At 46.8% G+C, this 21,460-nt stretch overlaps 1 protein-coding gene across 2 annotated transcripts; it reads right to left on the bottom strand.

Moving 5' to 3' along the window:
* Positions 1-1,188: 1,188 nt before the first annotated feature.
* Positions 1,189-18,991, bottom strand: LOC117354617 (gastrula zinc finger protein XlCGF26.1-like). 2 transcript variants are annotated; one of them, XM_033932416.1, is made up of 4 exons: positions 18,862-18,991; positions 18,360-18,486; positions 16,394-16,513; positions 1,189-3,109 (listed from the first exon to the last, which is right to left on the bottom strand). In XM_033932416.1, exons 1-4 carry the CDS (start codon positions 18,883-18,885, stop codon positions 1,500-1,502), a joined length of 1,881 nt encoding a protein of 626 aa, XP_033788307.1. In that variant the 5' UTR covers positions 18,886-18,991; the 3' UTR covers positions 1,189-1,499. The 2 variants fall into 2 exon arrangements, with proteins under 2 accessions (XP_033788307.1, XP_033788308.1); XM_033932417.1 differs by having other exon boundaries at positions 16,394-16,507.
* Between the last annotated feature and the right edge of the window lie 2,469 nt (positions 18,992-21,460).

Below are 21,460 nucleotides of genomic sequence, written 5' to 3'. Positions count from 1 at the left end.
GGGCACATGATGGGAAGAAAAGGATTGAGTTAGGGAAACACTGAAGGGGTGAGGGAAAGAGGTGGCAAGATTTAGGTAGACAGTAAAAAAGGACATTGATGAGAGGGTAGTAAGAACGTAAACTAGACAGATGCAGAAAATAAATTGAAAAGGAAAATGAGGGATAAAATGGAAAGGGATTGTAGAGGAGAGGTGTGGGAGACTTGATGGGCTACAGCCCTTTTCTGCCGTCATATTCTATGTTTCTATGAAGGAGAGGAGAGAAATGCAAGACCAATGGGGGTGAAAGGAGAGATGGAAGGAGGCATACAGTTTCTGGAAGGGGCACAGAAGGAGAGAAGATGCCATATAGGAGAAGAGAGACGGCAGACAGTGGAAGAAGAAAGAGAGTTACAAGAAGATGAGGAAAGCAGAAACCATAGAAGACAAAGATAGAAAAAAAAATTTCTATTTATTTATTGCTTTAGGAGACATGTGTCACTGTTTCTGTGGTGCACTGTATGCAGAGTCCAGCTTCTTACTGGTTCAATTTAACCTTTGTCTATGTATTTCTATTTTATCCCCCCTTTTACAAATCTGTGGAGCATTTTTTAACACGAGCCGTGGTGGTAGCAGCTCTGATGCTCAGAATTCTATGAGCGTCAGAGCTGTTACCACCATGGCTAAAATCCAAACTACAGTTTTGTAAAAGAGGGAGGGGTTAGTTTCTGATTACATATTCCATACTAGGCGAAGGTGTTTTCTGTGTTCTGTGTGTTCGAAAGACATGTTTTTTTGTTAGGATTGACTGCAGGATTGATCTGTACTAGTCTGGCTTATTTAGTTTTACAATGGATGTATTGATGTTGTACTGCTCACTGCAGTATGTAAGATGCTGCCTTTTCCTAGGTACTCATGTGTGATGTGTGGCTTGTTACTAAAAATCATATTTTTCGTACAGATGGGGGGAGGGTGTAAAAAAAAAATGATGGGCCCCGGGTGTCACATATGCTAGGTACGCCACTGACTGGAGGAGTTGCCGTACAGCGAAAGATTAGAGAAACTGGGCCTCTTCTTCCTCGAACAGAGGAGATCGAGAGGGGAGATGATCAAAACATTCAAGATACTGAAGGGAATAAGGACAGGTTGTTCTCCCTCCCCAAGATAGGGAGAACGAGAGGGCACTCTCTAAAACTGAAAGGGGATAGATTCCGTATGAACGTAAGGAAGTTCTTTTTCACCCAGAGAGTGGTAAAAAAGTGGAATGCTCTTCCGGAGTCTGTCATAGGGGAGAACACCGTCCAGGGATTCAAGAAAAAGTTGGACAGGTTCACGCTTATAGTGCTGGTCACAGCTGGGGCGCTGGTCTTTGACCAGGGGGCTGCCACATGAGCGGACTGCTGGGAACAATGGACCACCGGTCTGACCCAGTAGCATCAATTCTTATGTTCTTAGTACATGTAAATGGTTGAATTTTTAGGCCTGAAAATCAAGTGAAGGCTTTATTACACTCAGTATATTTATATGGATTGCTTGTGAATCTTTTGGTGACATTTTAAACTTGAAAGCCGAGTGAAGCTTTTATTACACTCAGTACATGTAAATGGTTTGTCTCTCGTGTGAATCCTATGGTGCCTTTTTAGGTCTGAAAGCCGAATGAAGCTTTTATTACACTCAGTACATGTAAATGGTTTGACTCCCGTGTGAATCCTATGGTGCCTTTTTAGGTCTGAAAGCCGAATGAAGCTTTTATTACACTCAGTACATGTAAATGGTTTGTCTCCCGTGTGGATCCCCTGGTGATATTGTAGAGTTGAAAACCGAGCAAAGCTTTTATTACACTCAGTACATGTAAATGGTTTGTCTCCCGTGTGAATCATATGGTGCCTTTTTAGGTCTAAAAGCCAAGTAAAGCTTCTATTACACTCAATACATATAAATGGTTTGTCTCCCTTGTGAATCCTCTGGTGACTTTTTAGGCCTGAAAGCCGATGAAAGCTTTTATTACACTCACTACATGTAAATGGTTTGACTCTTGTGTGAATCCTATGGTGCCTTTTTAGGCCTGAAAGCCGATGAAACCTTTTATTACACTCAGTACATGTAAATGGTTTGACTCTTGTGTGAATCCTATGGTGCCTTTTTAGGCCTGAAAGCTGATGAAACCTTTTATTACACTCAGTACATGTAAATGGTTTGACTCCCGTGTGAATCCTATGGTGCCTTTTTAGGTCTGAAAGCCAAGTGAAGCTTTTATTACACTCAGTACATGTAAATGGTTTGACTCCCGTGTGGATCCCCTGGTGATATTGTAGAGTTGAAAACCGAGCAAAGCTTTTATTACACTCAGTACATGTAAATGGTTTGTCTCCCGTGTGAATCATATGGTGCCTTTTTAGATCTAAAAGCCAAGTAAAGCTTCTATTACACTCAATACATATAAATGGTTTGTCTCCCTTGTGAATCCTCTGGTGACTTTTTAGGCTTGAAAGCCGATGAAACCTTTTATTACACTCAGTACATGTAAATGGTTTGACTCTTGTGTGAATCCTATGGTGCCTTTTTAGGTCTGAAAGCCGAGTGAAGCTTTTATTACACTCAGTACATGTAAATGGTTTGATTCCCGTGTGAATCCTATGGTGCCTTTTTAGGACTGAAAGCCAATGAAAGCTTTTATTACACTCTGTACATGTAAATGGTTTGACTGCTGTGTGTGTCTGTTGGTGAATTTTTAGAGTTGAAAGTTGAGTGAACCTTTTGTTACACTCAGTGAATGTAACTGGTTTCTCATTCAGGTGTGTTTTACTTTTTCTCTTGCCGTAGTGGACTTCAGAAGTCACTTTATCACTATTATTAATTTGGAATGACCTCTCCAGCAGGTGTCTCTGGCCCTCAGGTATGTTACTGAGCTCTCTGTCATTTCTCTCACCCTCAGTGACTTCCTCCCTTGAGACTCCTGTAGGGTCTTCATGCTCCTTTGATTCCTGCTTACATTTCTTTCTGTTAATCCTCTCAGTTCCCTGGGAAGTATTCTCACAGACGTTTCCTGATTGTCTTTGGACTTGTTCTATTTCTACAGGATCTTCTCCTTGCTTCTTTTCTCTCTTCTTTTCTTGTGTGATCTGATGATCTGTTGGATATAAATAGAAGGTATTAATCATGTGCCAGAAGACAGTGGTGGTTTCTTTGAGATTACCTGTGTATAAATAAGGAGGACTGGTTATCTTAGTGGGATTTTCTATGTGTAGATTCAATTTGGTCTCTTTCTTAATTGAAAACCATTTGTTGAAGTGTTCTTCTAACGCACTGCAAGCTTTTGAAATAACAAAATATTTCTTGGAAGTGGCATTTCAGTTCCGGTGCTGAAGCCGCCCAAAATTCTTTTTCTGCCTAATCCAAAAGGCTATGGCTGAAACTGACCTTGAGTTTTCAATGGAGGCCAAAATTTATGCTTTGCCCTGGTCCATCCCTCTCTCTCCCCTCTGAATAGGAGCAGCTGCTACTCCTTTAGACCTGCAGATGCCCCCTGCCTTAGGTCTATCTTACAACCCCTAGTGGTCTAGGGAAGCAGTCAAGGCAGGAGTGATCCCCCGTTGCTCCGACCCATGCTGGCCATGTTCTCGAAATAGCTGCCATGACCTCTAGTAGCAATCTAGTGAGACGGCCGCAAGAGATCACGACAGCCATTTATTTATTGAATTTGTTTTCTATCCCATTTTCCCCAAAAGAGCTCGGAATACTTTGGAGAGCTCAGCTGACATGGCCAAGAACGACTGAGGCTCACTCCTGTTCTTTCCCTCACACCACCACTAGATCCTAGGGATTGAAATGTAGCCTTGGAGGAGAGGGGGCTACACTTTGCTTTTTGTATTTGCTTGTGTGTATAATGTGATTGCAAGTAATGCATTTATGGACTGAAATGGTAGAATATCTGGTGAACAAAATGCTCCAAATAAATGGTTTTGATACAGTTTAAGTCAGTACATTTGGGATGACAAACGTAATATCTCCTACGAGGCTAATTCCTAAGACGTCAGCTGTCACACCAAATATGGCTCAGTCAGCCATTGTAAAAAGCACTGTTTACTTCATTAGCTGTGATCCATGTAGGTGAGGCTATTTTGCTTGGAGGTCTTGCAATAATTAAATTATTATATACATTCTGGCTTGGATACTATTTGGGTGATTCTAAAGAATTTCCAGGCTCTGTTGGGTATGATGAAGATGCAGCATTGTAATCAAATCTGCAGCGTGCAAAAGCTACATTCTATGAGAAAGGAACCTGCAGCAATTGTTTTCAAGCACAAGTACTGGTCAGCTTATAGTGTTAGTAGTGGGGCTGAACATCAATTAAAATTTTTAATCGTGTTGATTAATCATGATTAAAAAGCACCAATTGTATAGTACAATATAGAGATAGCAGATGTGAAAACTCAAAGTTGGCATATTCAATTACTAAACTAAAAATAAAATTTATCTTATTTTTGTTATCTGGTGATTTTCTTTCTAATCTTTTCTTTCCCCTACTCTGGAGCTGCATCCCTGCGCTCGCAACACCCATCCAGCATCTTTCCCTTCTTCTTCCTCCCCTCCCCACCATCCCCAGGTCCACCATCTTTCCCTTTCCTTCTCCCACCACCCCTGGTCCACCATCTCTCCCTTTCTCTTCCTAACTTCCCTCCCATCTAGCATGTCTCCCTTCCTTTTCCTCCTTCCCTCTCCATCACCCCCAGGCCCACCATCTCTCCCTTTATCCCTCCCCTCCACCATCTCTCCCATTCTCTTCCCAATTGTCCTCCCATCCAACATCCCTCCCACTCATCCACCCCAGATCAATCATCTCATCCTCTCTCCCTCCCCACCACCCCAGGGTTCACCATCTTTCCCTTTCTCTTCCTAACTACCCTATTGTCCAGCATCTCCTCTCACTTCTTCCTCCTCCTTCCCTTCCCGTCATCTCTCCCATTCTCTTCCCAACTGCCCTCCCATTCAGCATCTCGCCCTCCCCACCACCTTTCTCATTTCTTCCCAATTATCCTCCTATCCAGCATATCACCCCCCATGTCCACCATCTCCCTTTCTCTCTCACTCTCCATCACCCCAGGGTCCACTATCTCTCCTTAACTACCCTCCCATTTCTCCCTTCTTCTTTCTCCTCCCCACCCCATCAACCCCAGGTTCATCATCTCTCTCTTTCTCCCTCCCCACCACAACTGGGTCCACCTTCTCTCCCTTCTTTCTCCCCATCTCACATTTGTTTAACGGGAGGTTGAGGAGGACAGTTCCAAGGGACCTCCACGGGTGGGAAGTCATTCCCTTCTTCCCCCCCTCCCCAGTCTGAAGGCACTCCCTGCCTCAACTTTTAAAATTTAAGTGCATCCCCAGTGCAGCAATGATTCTCAAGCACTGATCAGGCTTCCTCAGCATTCTTCCTTTGTCATGGCCACCTCCTCTATGATACAATTTCTTGTTTCTGGTTCAGCAGGCTACAACAGAGGAAGAATTCTGAGGAGGCCTGGGCAGCGCTCAAGAACTTCTGCCATGCTGGGGATGTCCTTAAATTTCAAAAGGTGAGGCAGAGGGACCTTCAGATCCAGGGGAAGGAAGAAGGGAAGGACTTTCCATCTGCGAGAGCCCCCTGGAGCTGTCCTGCTCAACCTCTCCCTCAAGACCAATGTTAATTGCATGAATCTTTTTTTTTAATGCGAGTTAAACAACGCGTTAAACATGTTACTAACTGCAGTTTTGGAGAAGTAGGGAGCTTTAGAAAAAGATTGTTAAAAATCCAACATGGCTGCTGTTAAGAAATTTGCACCAAAAACATGATTTTTTTTACATTGAAAAACTACAAAAACAGTGATTTAGGATTTTTCAGGTGGGTGAACACAGGGGGACATGTAGAAACCCTCAAAACTTTGAACTTTCCCCAATTCACCTCACAGGCTGTTTACTCACTGTGACCTGTGCTGAAAATGTGCTGCAGCCTTCCTCTGGTATTCACTGCCTCATGCTGGGAATGCCTCTGTAATGCTGATCTTTGGGCTGCCAGTCAGACCTTATGCCTGACTCCTACCTCCACCCCTGCAGACCGACTGATGTGCTCAGGGACGGGTGGAGACGAGAAGATGCAGCTGACACCCATGCGAGACACCGCTGAGTCTTCAACAGATGCCAAATAGCCTGCGCGCAAACTTTAGTTCGGCAGAAGGAGAAATATGGGGAAGGCCTCGAGCTCCTGTGAAGTACATGCAGGCTGGCTGACAGGTACCACCAGGGATTGGCCTATCAAGCTACAGACTGAAGTCTGTGTGATCTTAATGCAGGCAGAGCTGACAGCACAGTTACTTACCGTAATAGGTGTTATCCAGGGACAGCAGGCAGATATTCTCTATATGTGGGTGACGTCATCCACAGAGCCCTGTCGCGGATAGCTTTTCAAGCAAACTTGATTGAAGATCTTAAAGTTTGCTACTGCTGCACCGCGCATGCGTGTGCCTTCCCACTCAGCTAGAGGGTGCGTCTCCTCAACGTGGTCCTCAGTTCAGATAGCTAGCAAAGAAGCCAACCCGGGAAAGTGGGAGGGTTGCGAGAATATCTGCCTGCTGTCCCTGGATAACACCTGTTATGGTAAGTAACTGTGCTTTATCCCAGGACAAGCAGGCAGCATATTCTCTACATGTGGGTGACCTCCAAGCTAACCAGGATGGGACGGTGAGAGAGTTGGCAATTTAGGAGAACAGATTACGCAAAACCAACTGGCCGAACTGACCGTTGCGCCTGGAAAAAGTATCCAGACAGTAGTGAGAGGTGAATGTATGAACCGAGGACTAAGTGGCAGCTTGCAGATCTCCTCAATTGGCATGGACCTGAGGAAAGCGACAGACGCCGCCATCGCTCGGACTTTATGCCCCGTGACCCGATCCTGCAGCGGGAGACCAGCCTGAGCATAGCAGAAGGAAATACAAGCAGCCAACAAGTTGGACACGGTGCGCTTGGAAACAGGACGCCCCAACCGATTAGGATCAAAAGATATGAAGAGTTCAGGAGCCGTCTGATGAGACTGGGTGCGTTGGAGGTAAAAAGCCAACGCCCTCTTACAGTCAAGAGTGGGAAGCGCCACCTCTCCAGGATGAGAATGGGGCTTAGGAAAAAACACCGGAAGAACAATGGACTGGTTGAGGTGGAAATCTGAAACCACCTTAGGCAAGAACTTAGGATGAGTACGAAGGACCACCTTGTCATGATGAAAAACAGTAAAAGGCGGGTCCGCAACCACAGCTTGCAGCTCACTGACTCTGCGAGCAGATGTGAGGGCAATCAGGAACACCACCTTCCAAGTGAGGTACTTCAGATGAGCCTTATCAATGGGTTCAAATGGAGGCTTTATCAATTAAGCCAGAACCACAATTGAGCCCAAGCCACCGGAGGAGGCTTGAGTGGAGGATGGACATTAAAAAGGCCCTTCATGAATCGGGAGACAACCGGATGGACAGAGATCGATTTCCCATCAATCGGCTGATGAAAGGCAGCAATTGCACTGAGGTGGACTCGAAAAGAAGTCGATTTGAGGCCAGACCGAGACAAGTGGAGCAAATAATCCAGCACGGAGGGCAAGGAGGCAGACAGTGGCTCCACGCGATGTGAAGCACACTACGCAGCAAATCTAGTTCACTTCTGGGAGTAGCATTGTCTAGTAGAACTCTTTTGAAAGGCCTCAAGAACATCCCACACCGACTGAGAAAAACCGAAGGAGGGAGTCAGGTGGAAAAGAACCAAGCTGTTAAGTGTAGAGACTGCAGATTGGGATGCAGTAGTGAACACTGACTTTGAGACAGCAGAGAAGAAAATACAGGCAGAAGCAGAGGTTCCTTGACAATGAGTCGGAGGAGAAGGGAGAACTACGGCTGCCTGGGCCACCGAGGAGCTATCAAAATCATGGTGGCATGGGCCGACTTGAGCTGCACGAGAGTCCTCAGAATCAGAGGAAATGGAGGGAACACATAGAGGAACTGGCCCATCCAAACCAGAAGGAAAGCATCCGCCTCGAGACGATCCGGGGAGTAAATCCTTGAGCAGACTTGTGGTTGAGGGGCGAGGCGAACAGATCTATCTGCAGTGTTCCCCATCGAGCAACACCTGACGGAGAGTCGAGGAATGGAGCGACCATTCGTGCGGCTGGAGAAAACGACTCAACCTGTCCACCAGGCAGTTTTGTTCGCCTTGGATGTAGACCACTTGAAGGAAAATGTTGTGGTATATCATCCACTCCCAGAACTGAAAAGCCTCCCGGCAAAGAGACAGGGAACCTAAACCCCCCTGCTTATTCTCATAATACATCGCCACCTGGTTGATGTGGCAGTGACGGTCAGCGCTCAACCAAAGACCCTGAGTCCGAAGGCCGTCAAGGTGAGCCCCCCCAGGCATACGCGGGGGGGTCCGTTGTTAGGACCTTCTGTGGCGGGGGCGCGAGAAAGAGAAAACCTCTGGAAAGATTGGAAGAGGGCTATCAGCATAGCTATTGCTAGCATTCAGCATTTTCAGTTGGCAGAACTAATGTCAGCAAAGGCCTATGGGAAATTATCTGACTCTGGAATGTTGATGCAGAATTCTGTGCTCCTGCACAGAATTCACATACATTAAGCATCCAGCCAGACTGGATTGTTTATCAAGAAGATAGGCTGCTTGAATGGGACAAAGAAGCCAGAGACTAATCCCATCTACCATGCCTGCAAGTATCACACCTTCCTTATCAATTAAATTAACCATTGTTTCAAACAGTTTACAAATTCTAAACAGAAAGATACTGGAACATACAATAGTTTCTATATTCAGAATAAGATTCCAAGCTATAAAAGCCTCCTCTCTGCAACACACATGACGATCTTTCTTTCTCTGTCTATCTCTCTGTCTATCCTTCTCTTTATCTATAGAACCCGAAATTTAGACCATCACCCCATCCCCCCCCTCTCTCTCTGGCTCTCCTTAGAACTTCAGACTCTCTGTCTCTTTGCCTCTGAACTCTGTAAGGCAGGGAAACTGCTTTTCTCTCTACTTAATTGTAATGCTTAATTGTAATGCTTATAAATATTGCTTTTCTGTAAGCCTATTTCTATAATATAGTCTTTATGCAATCACCTCTGGCTGTGTTTCTTATTGGATTCTACTCCTGGTAAATCTTCAGTCAGGGAACTGAACCTGGGACCTGGCGTTTGTAAGGGCGCCTCTAACATAAACCCCACCAACCTCACCTTGTGGGGGACACCCGACACCAACAAACCTTACAAGGGCGTCCACCAACGGAGCGAACGCTTCAAGGAGGGAGTCACTGCAATGTGCTGAAAGGTGGGATCCCAGTCCTGTCTCCACTGGGATGCCAGTGTCCACTGAGGTACTCGGAGGTGAAGTCTGGCAAAAGGTGTCACATGAACGGTGGAGGCCATTTGTCCCAACAGGATCATCATCTGCTTGGTCAAGGCCGTGGACTGAAAGGAGACCTGCTGGCACAGGCGAATGAGGGCGGCCTGCCGAGGCTGAGGCAGAAACGAGCGGAGGTGAACCATGTCCAGCACCACCCCAATAAACTGCAGAGACTGAGAGGGGCACAACTGGGACTTGGGGAAGTTGACCTCGAAGCCCAGACGCTGAAGGAACATAATAGTCAGTTGGATCGCTGAAATAGCCTCCTGGCGTGACGGTGCTTTGATGAGCCAGTCATTGAGGTACAGGAACACTTGAAGACCCTGCGACCGCAGGGCCGCTGCCACCACCACGATGCACTTCGTGAAGACTCGTGGGGACAAAGCGAGCCCAAACGGGAGGACTCGATACTGCAGGTGAAGGTCTCCCACCTGAAAGCAAAGGAACCTGCAAGAGGCCAGGTGGATCAGGATGCGAGTGTAGGCCTCCTTCAGGTCCAGTGAGCACAACCAGTCCCCTTCGTCCATCAGGGGATACAACGTGGGAAGAAAGAGCATATGGAACTTCTCCTTGACCAGGAACTTGTTCAGCACCCGGAGGTCCAGGATAGGTCCCGGTCTTTTTGGGGACTAGAAAGTACCAGGAGTAGAATCCGGTGCCCCGCTGACAGAAAGGGACCTTCTCCACCTCCTGGAGGCGAAGGAGGGCTTGAGCCTCCTTGAGAAGAAGGGGGAGTTACGACCTGTTGGAAGGAAACTCTCTTGGGGGCAGGTCCGGAGGTGGCGTCCGGAAGTAAAGGGAATACCCCTCTCTGATGACAGAGAGGACCCAGTTGTCCGAAGTAATCAGTTCCCAGTGGCGCCACAAGGCACTGAAACGGCCCCCGAGAGGCAGAGGAGAAGGCTCGAGGAAGGAGGGGGCCGGCCAGCTCCAACAGGGATAGTCAAAAGGATGGCACAGGCTTAGCCGCCGCAGGGGTCTGAGGCTTTTGCGGAGCCCTCTGCTGCTGCTGATGCCGAGGTGGCAGCCTGGAAAAAGCCGGCGTGGACTTCTGGGGATAGCGCCGGGGAGGCAACTTGTATGATTTAGGAGGAGCGGGCTCCGCCTTGGGTCTGACCAAGGAGGCAAAGGAGTGTTCATGCTCGGAGAGGCGTTTGGTGACCGCCTTGATGGAGTCGTCAAAGAGCTCGTTCCCAAGCATGGGAGATTTGCCAGCCAGTCCTGCAGATTCGGGTCCATGTCAACTATGCGGAGCCAAGCCAGGCGGCGCATGGCTACTGCAAAGGCAGAGACCTTCAAGGAGAGTTCAAAGGCATCATAAGTCGCCTGAAACATATAAAGTCGAATCTGCAACAGCGTATCCAGTAGCCGGCGAAATTCCGTCCGGCGATGGACAGGCAAATCATCCTGAAAGGAGGGCATGGATTTGATGCACTGTTTGAGATAGGATGTAAAAGTAAAATTGTAGTTCAGAACCCTGTTCGCCATCATTGAATTTTGGTACAGGCGCTTGCCAAACTTGTCCTTAGTCCGGCCTTCCCGGTCCGGCGGGACAGCCGCGTAGACCTTGGAAGGATTAGACTTCTTTAAGGAAGACTCCACCACAAGGACTGGTGGGAGAGCTGAGCCTTCTCAAACCATTTACAGGGGACCATCCGGTACCTGGATTCCATCTTGGACGGAATGGCCGGGATAGTGTAAGGAGTCTCCAAATTCCCTAAGAAAGTCTGCTGCAAAACAGGATTTAAGGCTTCGGTGGATAAGGAAGCTCCATCTCCTCCAAATACTCCCAAGTACACCTGGAGTCGGACTGGAGGTCCAGTTGCAGCACTTTGCCCATGTCCATCACGAACCTGGTGAAGGAGGAAGGCTTGCCCGCAGAATGCCCGCAGAATGCCCAAGGGGCAAAGCCGAGCGGGACTTCGGGGCAACAGAGAACAAGGGGAAAGCTTCCCTTGAGTACTGCGCCGGCATGTCAGTGTCCACAAGCATGGATGTCGAGGAGGCCCTGCTGAGAGAATGAGGGGGAGTTGACGACAGCCTGCGCTTAGAGAGCCTGGAAGGCGAGGACCCGGGAGTCCAAGGGACAGAGACCCAGGGAGCCCGCCTCGGCGAGCCTCGGGAAGAAGAGACCTTCCGACACGGCAGGGAGGTTGGAGTCTTCGACCTTGAAGCTTCTCGGTTCGGAGACCGAGACGGCACGGGAGATCGGCGAAGACTGGGGTCAGACAGTATGAGATCCGACAGTTTGATGAACCCTATAGTGTGAGGACCTGGTGACCTCCCCCACCTCGGGGGAGAATCCCTGGGCCGCTTGGCGGACCACTGTCTTGAGGAAGAAGTACGTTTAGGCCAGTGCTTCGAACGAGGTCAAACGGCGGGAGAAGTCCGCCTCGATGAAGTAGGCGAGGAGTCACTCAAAGACAAGTGATGAGACCGACGCACCTTGCCTCGAGAGCCCTCGGTGCAACGCTCAGGCTGGTCAACAACGAGCGAGGCCAGGGCAAGCTGAGCCAAAGCAGAGGAAATCTGCAAGGTTAAGCATATCCTCGAACATCGGCACCGAGACCAAAGGATTTGGACGAACTGGTGCAGCAGTGCGCTCCAACGAGGGCGACCTCGATGTAGAGTATTCCCGTAATGTGGAAGCACGCTTAGGAGGAGGTCTCGCAGAGGCCGGCAGGACTATATTCACTGCCTGGGTGGCCAGAGACTCCGAGGACGGCTTCTTCGGTAGTTGAGCTGAACCTGAAGGAGGAAGAGGAGACTTACCCGAGGCTGAGGTCTTCGAAGCCGGAGCCGCCGAGGCCTTCGAAGTCGAGGGAGACTTGCTCGGAACCGAGGTGTTCAAGGCCGACATCGAGACCGAGGTTTTATCCGCTGGCGAGTCCATGGTGAAGAGTTCCACAATCTTGGCCCGCCGTCGACGAAGAACCCAAGGTTGGAGAATGGCACAAGGGCAAGAGCCTGTAGGGTGATCAACACCTAGACAAAGTATACACGAACAGTGCGGGTCTGTGATCGAGATCACCTGACCGCACTGCGTGCACTTCTTGAACCCGGTAAGAGGCCGGGACATAAGGGAGGAAAAAAAGGCCGCGGCCACACGAAGCTGGGCGGTCAAGGAAAAACCGGGATCCCCCGGTCGCGATCGATGAATGTAAGTTAAGTATTTTTTGGGGGGGCTTTTTGTTTTTTATTTGTAAAGCAGAAAAGACGCAGGGCACAGTGACTTTCGATTAAAACAATAAAAGAAGCCGCGGTGCAAGAAAGGCACTTAGATTCGCAGAGAAGAGAGACAGGGCTTTCTGGCTCTGTGGAAAAATAAGAACTGAGGATCACGTTGAGGAGACGCGCCCTCTAGCTGAGCGGGAAGGCACACGCATGCGTGGTGCAGCACTAGCAAACTTTGAGATCTTCAATCAAGTTTGCTTGAAAAGCTGTCCGCGACGGGGCTCCATGGATGACGTCACCTACATGTAGAGAATATGCTGCCTGCTTATCCTGGGATAATAATCGCTTCGAGCACCAGAAACCCTGAAAAAGGGACAAAAAAATACACCAAATAAAATAATAAAATGTGGAGAGCAGAACAAACGCATGCCTACTGGCACACGTGCAGAAGGGAAAAACTGTAGGTGGAGCTAAGGAACCCAGTGAAATACAGCAGAGGCACAAATAAAAAATCCGGAGTGGATTCCTTCTGCACATGGCACACGGCCATGGGGACACTACCCATCTGATTAAATGTCTCACCTCTATTGCATTGGAAATACTTAGTTATTTACAAATAGTTTGCTTTCCGTTTTTGATAAGTTTTGTCTTTTGAAATGGTTAAGTTAAAAAAAAAAGTCTAAACTGAAGCTGCCCGTGCTTACTAGCTGTGCTTTATACTGATATTATAGCAATGTAAAAATAGCCCCTTGAAATCCTAGCCTAAGCTAAGAAAATAAACAATAATTATCCCTAAAACTCCCTTTCTAAATGAGCAGAGTACTTTAAATAAAATAACACAAGAATTCAAAAAAGCCTGGGATAGGCATATGGGATCTCTTAAAGAGATAATGGTTACTGCAGATGGATAGACTGGATGGGCCACTTGGCCTTTATCTGCCATCATGTTACTATAACCATAAAGCTCTATGACCTCACAATGCAGGTGTAAAGAGCCTTAGCCTATAGGAAGAGGAGATGCAAATGTTAAGAGCCTTAGCTAATAGGAAGAGGAGGAGATAGTGGATGCTGCGGATGGGCAGACTGGATGGGCCACTAGGCCTTTATCTGCCATCATGTTTCTATAACCATAAAGATCTATGACCTCATAATGCAGGTGTAAAGAGCCTTAGCCTATAGGAAGAGGAGATGCAAATGTTAAGAGCCTTAGCTAATAGGAAGAGGAGGAGATAGTGGATGCTGCGGATGGGCAGACTGGATGGGCCACTAGGCCTTTATCTGCCATCATGTTTCTATAACCATAAAGATCTATGACCTCATAATGCAGGTGTAAAGAGCCTTAGCCTATAGGAAGAGGAGATGCAAATGTTAAGAGCCTTAGCTAATAGGAAGAGGAGGAGATAGTGGATGCTGCTATTTAGCTTTAGGTTTCCCTTTTCCCAAGTTGTAAGCAATTTCCAGCAAAGTCTTACCAGTGAAGAGCTCACTGTCTCTAGAAATCCTTACACAGCAGTTTTGATGAAGAGGATACCATTACGAGCAGACATTCGGTTGGTTTCAAACTTTGTATCTCTGGGCACCCAGAAAAGGAACTAATGCCCTTCTGTATAAAGGCAAAGAAGTTTGTATTAAAGAATTGGAGAGAGCCACAGCCACCCTCACTTACAGCTGATGAAATGAGGATGACTGAATACAAAAAAAGGGATCATCAAGGGCGTGAAGGACAAACTTCCACATAGAGCCCGCAGCTATTTGTTAAATTTCTGACTGAGCACAGATGGGGGGTTGGGGAATGCGACTGTCTTCTTTCAGTTTTCTGTACTAGAAGTAGGGGTCACCGTGAAGGAACAACACAGGCAACCCTAGTTTTATTAGTTGGTTGGTAAAGGGGAAATAGCATCACTTGTAGAATACACAGTAGAGAATGACACGGGGAAAAAATCTGTCCCCGTCACCGGCCCACCATCCTCTGCACCGCCCCGTCACCGCCGTTCCCTTCACCGCCCCGTCACCGTCACCGCCATCCCTTTCACCGCCCCGTCACCGCCCCGTCACTGTCCCCGATGCATCCATATAAGCTTTAGTACTGTAATATTTAGCTTATTCCTTTCTTATAAATCAAAGTTCCTGCTGCTGAACTAGAGAAAGAGATGTTCAGCTGGCAGGGCTTTGTTTATAAATTTTTATCAACACAACTAATATACTATTTTATCCTAAAGCAAAAAATAAATAAATAAATATAATTTTTTTTTCTACCTTTGTTGTCTGGTTTCTGCTTTCCACATCTTCTCATTGAATTCCTTCCATCCACTTTGTGTCTTCTCTCTGCGTCTTCCATTTGCTGTTACTGTGCCTCTCCCTTAATCCCCCCCCCCAATTGGTCTAGCACCCATCTTCTTCCCTCCGCTCCCGCATAGTCTGGCATCTGTCTTCTTCCCACTCTGTCTTCCACATTTCCCTTCGGGGTCTGTTCCTCTCCACCCTCCTTCAATGTCTGTCCTATTCCTTTCCACCACCACCCTTCCCTCCCTCCTTTACCATCTGTTCCTTTCAACTACCCTTCAGCTCCTCTCACGTGGCTTATCTATCTACCTTCCTCCCTCTTATTTTCATGGCACATTACAATGTAATTTGTGCAAGCCACTGGAGCCTGCGAGCTCGGTCCCTGTCCCATCCCCACAAACCATCTCGCTTCTGTGCTCCTATTTTCTCCATTTCTAATATCTCCCCTATGTATCTGTCATTGCCCCCCCTGTGTCCATATACCATCCCCATGGCATGTCCCCTTTATGTCTCTGTCCCTATGCCCCATGCACATAATTTCCCCTCTTTCTGTTACCTTCCTGTGTCCAGATTTCCCCTATCTTCCTCTTCCATACCAGTGTGTCTCTTCTTTTCAACCCCATCTAGCTTTTTTCCCTCTTTCTTCCCCCCCCCCTGCTTCTAGCATCTGGCTCACCTGCCAGTCTTTCCCTTTCTTTCCTGCTGTGGGTTTTTCTTTCCGACTTCATCCCCTTGGCCCAGAATCCTTTTCCCTTTCACTCCCTCCTTCCAATTTGAGCTGGGAACACTAGCGATCGCACGGTCCCCGCAGCTCACACCCGCCTGCCCAATCGATTCTAGTGTTTAGCCAGCTCTCTCCCTTCTCCTCACCTTAGTTTGTAGATTTTCTTTTTCGGCGACCCGCACGCGCGGCTGCTCAGTGTTCAATCTTCTGCTCTGCTGCAACTTCCTGTTTCCGGTTGCGTCAGAGCAGAAGATTGAACACTGAGCAGCCGCGCGTACGCGGCTCTCTGATAGCGTGCGGGTCGCCGAAAAAGAAAATCTACAAACTAAGGTGAGGAGAAGGGAGAGAGCTGGCTAAACACTAGAATCGATTGGGCAGGCGGGTGTGAGCTGCGGGGACTGCGCGATCCTTCATGCCTCACTGCGGGGACAAGACCATTCACCGCCCCGCGGGCGGTGAATGGCCTTGTCCCCGTCGCCGCAGCGACTGCTAGTTTTCTTCCCCGTTTTCGGCGGGTGACCCGCGGCTAAAATGCGGTGGCCGCGGGTAAACCGCCACCGTGTCATTCTCTAATACACAGTTTGTTGCCATTAATGTGGGTTTTGTGGGAGGGGTTTGCAGCATGTAATGTAATATGTGATTTATGGATTGAAAAATATAAAAGTCAAAAGATATTTTCACATAAAACAGACCTTTGCCCCTCATATAAAGATTTGAGTATCTCTCGCACGCTCAGATAAAGATGAGCCAGGTTTGGAACAACTCCCCCCTTCATCTCAGCAGTTTTACCCCCGTCCCTCTTATTACTGCACTCACCTGAGCAGCTGCTTCTCACAGGTCCTCTTTCCTCTGATCCTGGCTCTTCTTTGATATATGGCTCTTCCCCCCGTTCAATGTGGGATATAATATCAGGAGTGACGGGAGGAGAGCCTGTTCCTGGGGAAAGAAAACTGCATTAGGTCTCCCAAAAGTATATAGTGTTGGATTCCCTGAAATTCAAGACTTAACACAATTTCCAGCCTAAAGAATTTCACCAACTTCAAAAAACAAAAATACTCAAACCCTCAGTTAGTGGAAGAGTTTTAGACCCTGCAAATCTCAGTAAAATCACATAAACCCTCTTTACTCATCATCTTGATAGTGTCGTATATTGAGATCAGGCTTATTTCAATAGGTGTGAGCTTCCTATTCCGTTATATAACAAGCAGGTCTCCATCTAATCCAGAACATCTGGAACAAACAAACGCCCAGATAATGTTCAGACTGATATGAACACAAAGAGTGAGCAGGATGGGCAAATTAACTTCCTATGTCCCAGAAAACTCTTTCCTGCAGTAAAAATCAGCCATTTCAGAGATTACCTTAAACCAGGGGTGCCCACACTTTTTGGGCTTGCGAGCTACTTTTAAAATGACCAATCAAAATGATCTACCAACAATAAAAATTTTTTTAAAACACAAAGCACACTGAAAGGCAGAGATAATGTTAATTATCATTCATATTCCAGGGTTTTTTCAAAGAAGTCAAGGCAGATGACTCTATTCAATATCACCTCAGTAACAATCATGCAAAAATAGACAAATATACCCCCTCCCTTTTTACTAAACCGCGATAGCAGTTAGGTAGGAAAAATTATTTTATTTTCGATTTAGTGATCAAAATGTGTCTGTTTTGAGATTTTATATCTGCTGTCTATATTTTGCACTATGGAAGTTTTTAGCGCAGGGAGCTGCGCTGAATGCCCTGCGATGCTCTCGACGCTCATAGGCTCCCTGTGCTAAAAACCGATATTGCGATTTAGTAAAAGGGAGCCATAGTGCAAAATATAGACAGCAGATATAAATTCTCAAAACAGACTCATTTTGATCACTAAATTGAAAATAAAATAATTTTTTCTACCTTTGTTGTCTGATGATTTCATGAGTCTCTGGTTGCACTTTCTTCTTCTGACCGTGCATCCAATATTTCTTTCAGCCTCCTGTATGCTTCCTCTACTCCAGACCTCATTCTCTCCCCCACTTTTTCTTTCTTTCTCCCTGCCCCCATCTTTCTTTCTGTCTCTCTCTTTCTCTCCATGCCCCCTTTCTTTCTGTCTCCCTGTTCCCCCTTTCTTTCGATGTATTGGGCACCCCTGCCTTAAACCAAAGCAGTAAGGATTTCTTTTCAATTCTAAATCTAGGTATTTCTTGATATTTTTAGCAACCTGTATCCTATCCCTAATGTCATATTTCTTTATGCCTGGAATAAACTTAGTCACAATCATCTATGCCTGAGGCTCGTTTCTCTAAAGCGACAGTTCTAGTAACCGTATCTACCAACAAATTTTCCACTGTCTTCAGATGCGTGGACAATAATTCCAGCCTCACGGTAAGGGCTTCACTCGCTGCCACCATCGTTGTCCCAGTTGCTGCTCCAAGAATGTCTAGGCTACTGAGACTCCATTGTTTTGTCCTTGATGCCATGTGGCCTTCTCTTTGCAAGTTGTTTTAACCAACATTTCACCACCAATTTTTGCCAAAAAATCTTACCCATGTAAAATAAGGATGTTCTAGTCGAAATATCTCCACCCTGTGAAAAACTGTCATGGGTTAACTGGGTCTGCTGAAATGTGGGGCTCTGAAGCAGCCAATCTGTTTCCTGCTCTATCAGCGCATCACTTGACTTCCCAAGCATTTATTTTCGGTTTGCTGTGTGATTTTTTTTTCCTTTTTCTACATTTGCTTTTTGGCTTTATAATGATGTCTCATTACTGATTTTAAAAAACTGTAACATCATCCCTTACCCAGTGAGATCAGGGTCTCATAATTCTCCTTCATCACCTCCCTGTAGAGCTCCTTCTGCTCTTCATTTAAATACTCCCACTCCTCCTGGGAGAAAGAGACAGCGATGTCCTCGAACTTTACAGGCATCTGAAATACAAAGCAGAAACACACTCAGAATCTTCAGCATTGCATAGATCTCCAGATCTCCCAGTGCTGGTGCCCATTGGGTTAGGGAAAAGTTTGCAGAAGACCCAGTCCCACAATGGGGTTATAGTTCACATCACCCAGTACTGGGGCTCAGCAGAGCAGAAGAACATATTTTTGTGAGTATATAATTCAGTGTCACATATTAACACAGGCTCAGAGTAGGGTCATATTTATTTGAAGAGAGATTTGTGTCCCAGAAAAGGAGCAGAGCAACTAGACAAGAGGCCCAAAGTGCCAGTGTCCAGCCCCAGGACTGCTTAGGATCCCAGATGAGAAAAGTGCAGCAGGGGCAGGATGTTAGGGCCAGTCTCCTACCTGCCCAGAAGCTCTTGCAGGCATTTGCCTGACCTGGAGGCTCTTTTTCTGGCCTCTTACAGCGCTGACGGGAAGGAGATTTGGAGCTCTGGGGGATCTACGCGCGAAGATTCTTCGCTTTACGCGCGAACAAAAGAACGAAACACGAAGCCGAGTCTGAGAGACGTCGTCATTAATCCCTTTCAGCGCTGATTGGTCAGAATGGTCACCGGGGCGGGGATAGAGGAAGGCTCCGCCCTCCGCCCCCTCCCCCCGATTGACGGAGGGGAGGAAAGAAGGCGTTTCGGCTCGCGCCCGTTGCTCATTAGTCAGAATGTTCCTGGGGGCGGGAAGAGGAGGAGCTTATGCGGGAAGGGAGGGAGGAGTCGTGGAAATGGAGCTGGGCGGGAGAACGCCGGCAGAAAATGGGCCTCACTCTGCCCTCCTGAGGGGCAGTTTGGGGGGCTTCGTTCACCCACCTTCTCAGACCGCAAATGCAGAATTAGGTCCCCTGAGGTTGGGGGGTAGCGCTGCCGGGGGGCGATTAGGGGAGGTCACTCCCCTCCCCCTTCGTTTCCCAAAAGTTATTTGACCCCGCCCCCCCCCTCGGCAAAGGATGGCGGGGAAACACGGACGCGCGTGTTTGCCAAACCGGGGGCTGCCTCTACTTGCAGCCTAAGTCAAAACCAATACTGGGGAAACCCAAAAATTTTGGTCAAATCTCACTGGGAAGATAGTTGAAAATAACAAAAAAAATTACTCTCCTGTGCAATATTCAAACTTCTTAGAAGATTACATATGTCTTCATTACTGTGACCATTTTTTTTTCATCAAAATGGGGCATCTATTAATATTCAGTCCTGCCCCCAATGCCGCCCTAGCCACACCCCCAGCCCTGCCCCCAATTTCTTCCATTCATTTTCATGTACACACAATATCTTATTAATTCATAATGGTAAACATAAAATATATTTTTTTTTAAAAAACCCACAAAGCACACTGTACACAGAGAAAATTTTAATTATCGTTTACAAGTTTAGGTTGTTGTTTTTTGTTTTTTTTTCAAAGATGTCAAGGCAGATGACTTTAAAATATGCAATGTCACCTCAGTAACTAGAAAAATAGACAAATATAGTGCAAAATATAGACAGCAGATATAAATTCTCAAAACAGACACATATTGATCACTAAATTGAAAATAAAATCATTTTTCCTACCTTCTTTATTGTCTAGTGATTTCAAGAGTCTCTTGGTTGCATTTCTTTCTGACTGTGCATCCAATCTTTCTTTCTTTTGCATCCAACATTTCTTTCACAATCCAGCCCCATCCCCTTTGGGTCCAGGTCTCTCTCTTTCTTTTCCCTCTATTACCCTCCCCAGATCCAGTGTCAGTTCTCATTTGTACTTTTGTTCCAGGTCTCCCTCTCTGTTTGAACCTCCCATAATCCTGCATCTGCCTCCTGTCTTTCCCCTTTTGTCCAGGCCTTTCTCTCTGTAGTCTTTCCAATCTGCTTACAACTTCCCCCCTTCTCTGCCTCTTTCTCTCTGTCTTTCCTTCCTCCCTCCCAGCAGATTTTAGCATATCTCTCTCCTCCTTTTTTCCCCATAGATCTAGTATCTGCCTCCTTCCTCTTTTCTTCCTTCCAGGTCTAGTATTTGTCTCCTCCCCTTCCCCCTGCTCTGGCATCTCTCTCTCCACTCCCTTCCTCCTGTTCTTCCCTGGGCTTCCTTCTCAATTTATTTTCTGCCTCTATCTAAATTCTTTTTTAGTATTTGAAAAGGATTAGGTCCCAATTCCTGCCCCACACTCTTTCTCTGTCTATCATTTGCAAGACAGATGCATCTGGGGACATATCTTAGAGGCAAAAAATCTCCCAAACATGTCCGCTTTATTGTCAGCTTTACATCCCTTTTATATAATTTTACATGAATCAGTGTTGTCAGCATGTGACATAAATACAAACCATATATGGACACAGGTCACGTGAAACTTTAAAGAAATAACAAGCATCTTTCTATCTAAAGGCTGAAGTCCAAAGGGTGCCTTGGTCAGCAGAGCCTCTTATCTAAAGCTGCTTGCAAATACAGCTATGAAAACAATTGAATTCACTTCACAACAAGATAAGAACACATCAAACATAAAATGGCCTTGCAGTATTTCAGCAAGAGAAGGCAAACAGTGTCTGGATTTACAGCTTCAAACATAGCATAAGGAAAACTACAAGACGTGTCCCTTCAGTATTCAGTCCTCAATTTCCCTCTTTCACTGTCTACCTATAGCTTGCTACCTCTTTCCCTCACCCCTTCCATTTTCTAACTCTATCCTCTTCCCTCAATCCAGCATGTGCCCCTTTTTCTTTCTCCTCCCCACTTCCTTCCAGCATCTGCTCCCCCTCTCCCCCACATTTCCATTTAGTGTCTGCCTCCCTCTCCATACCCCTTCCATCTACTGTTCACCCTCTGTCTCGCCTCTTCCATTCACTGCCCTCTCTGCCCTTCCCAACCAGTGTCCGCCCTCTCTCTTCCATATGGCATGTTCCCTCTTTCTATGCTCCTTCCATAAACTATCTATCCTATGCCCCTTCTCTCCTGTTGGAGGCTGGGAAGCTGCTGGCTAAAG

The sequence above is a fragment of the Geotrypetes seraphini genome, chromosome 2, assembly GCF_902459505.1.
Source record: "Geotrypetes seraphini chromosome 2, aGeoSer1.1, whole genome shotgun sequence".
NCBI classification, from domain to species: domain Eukaryota; kingdom Metazoa; phylum Chordata; class Amphibia; order Gymnophiona; family Dermophiidae; genus Geotrypetes; species Geotrypetes seraphini.
This window is presented reverse-complemented; position numbering and strand designations above follow the sequence as displayed.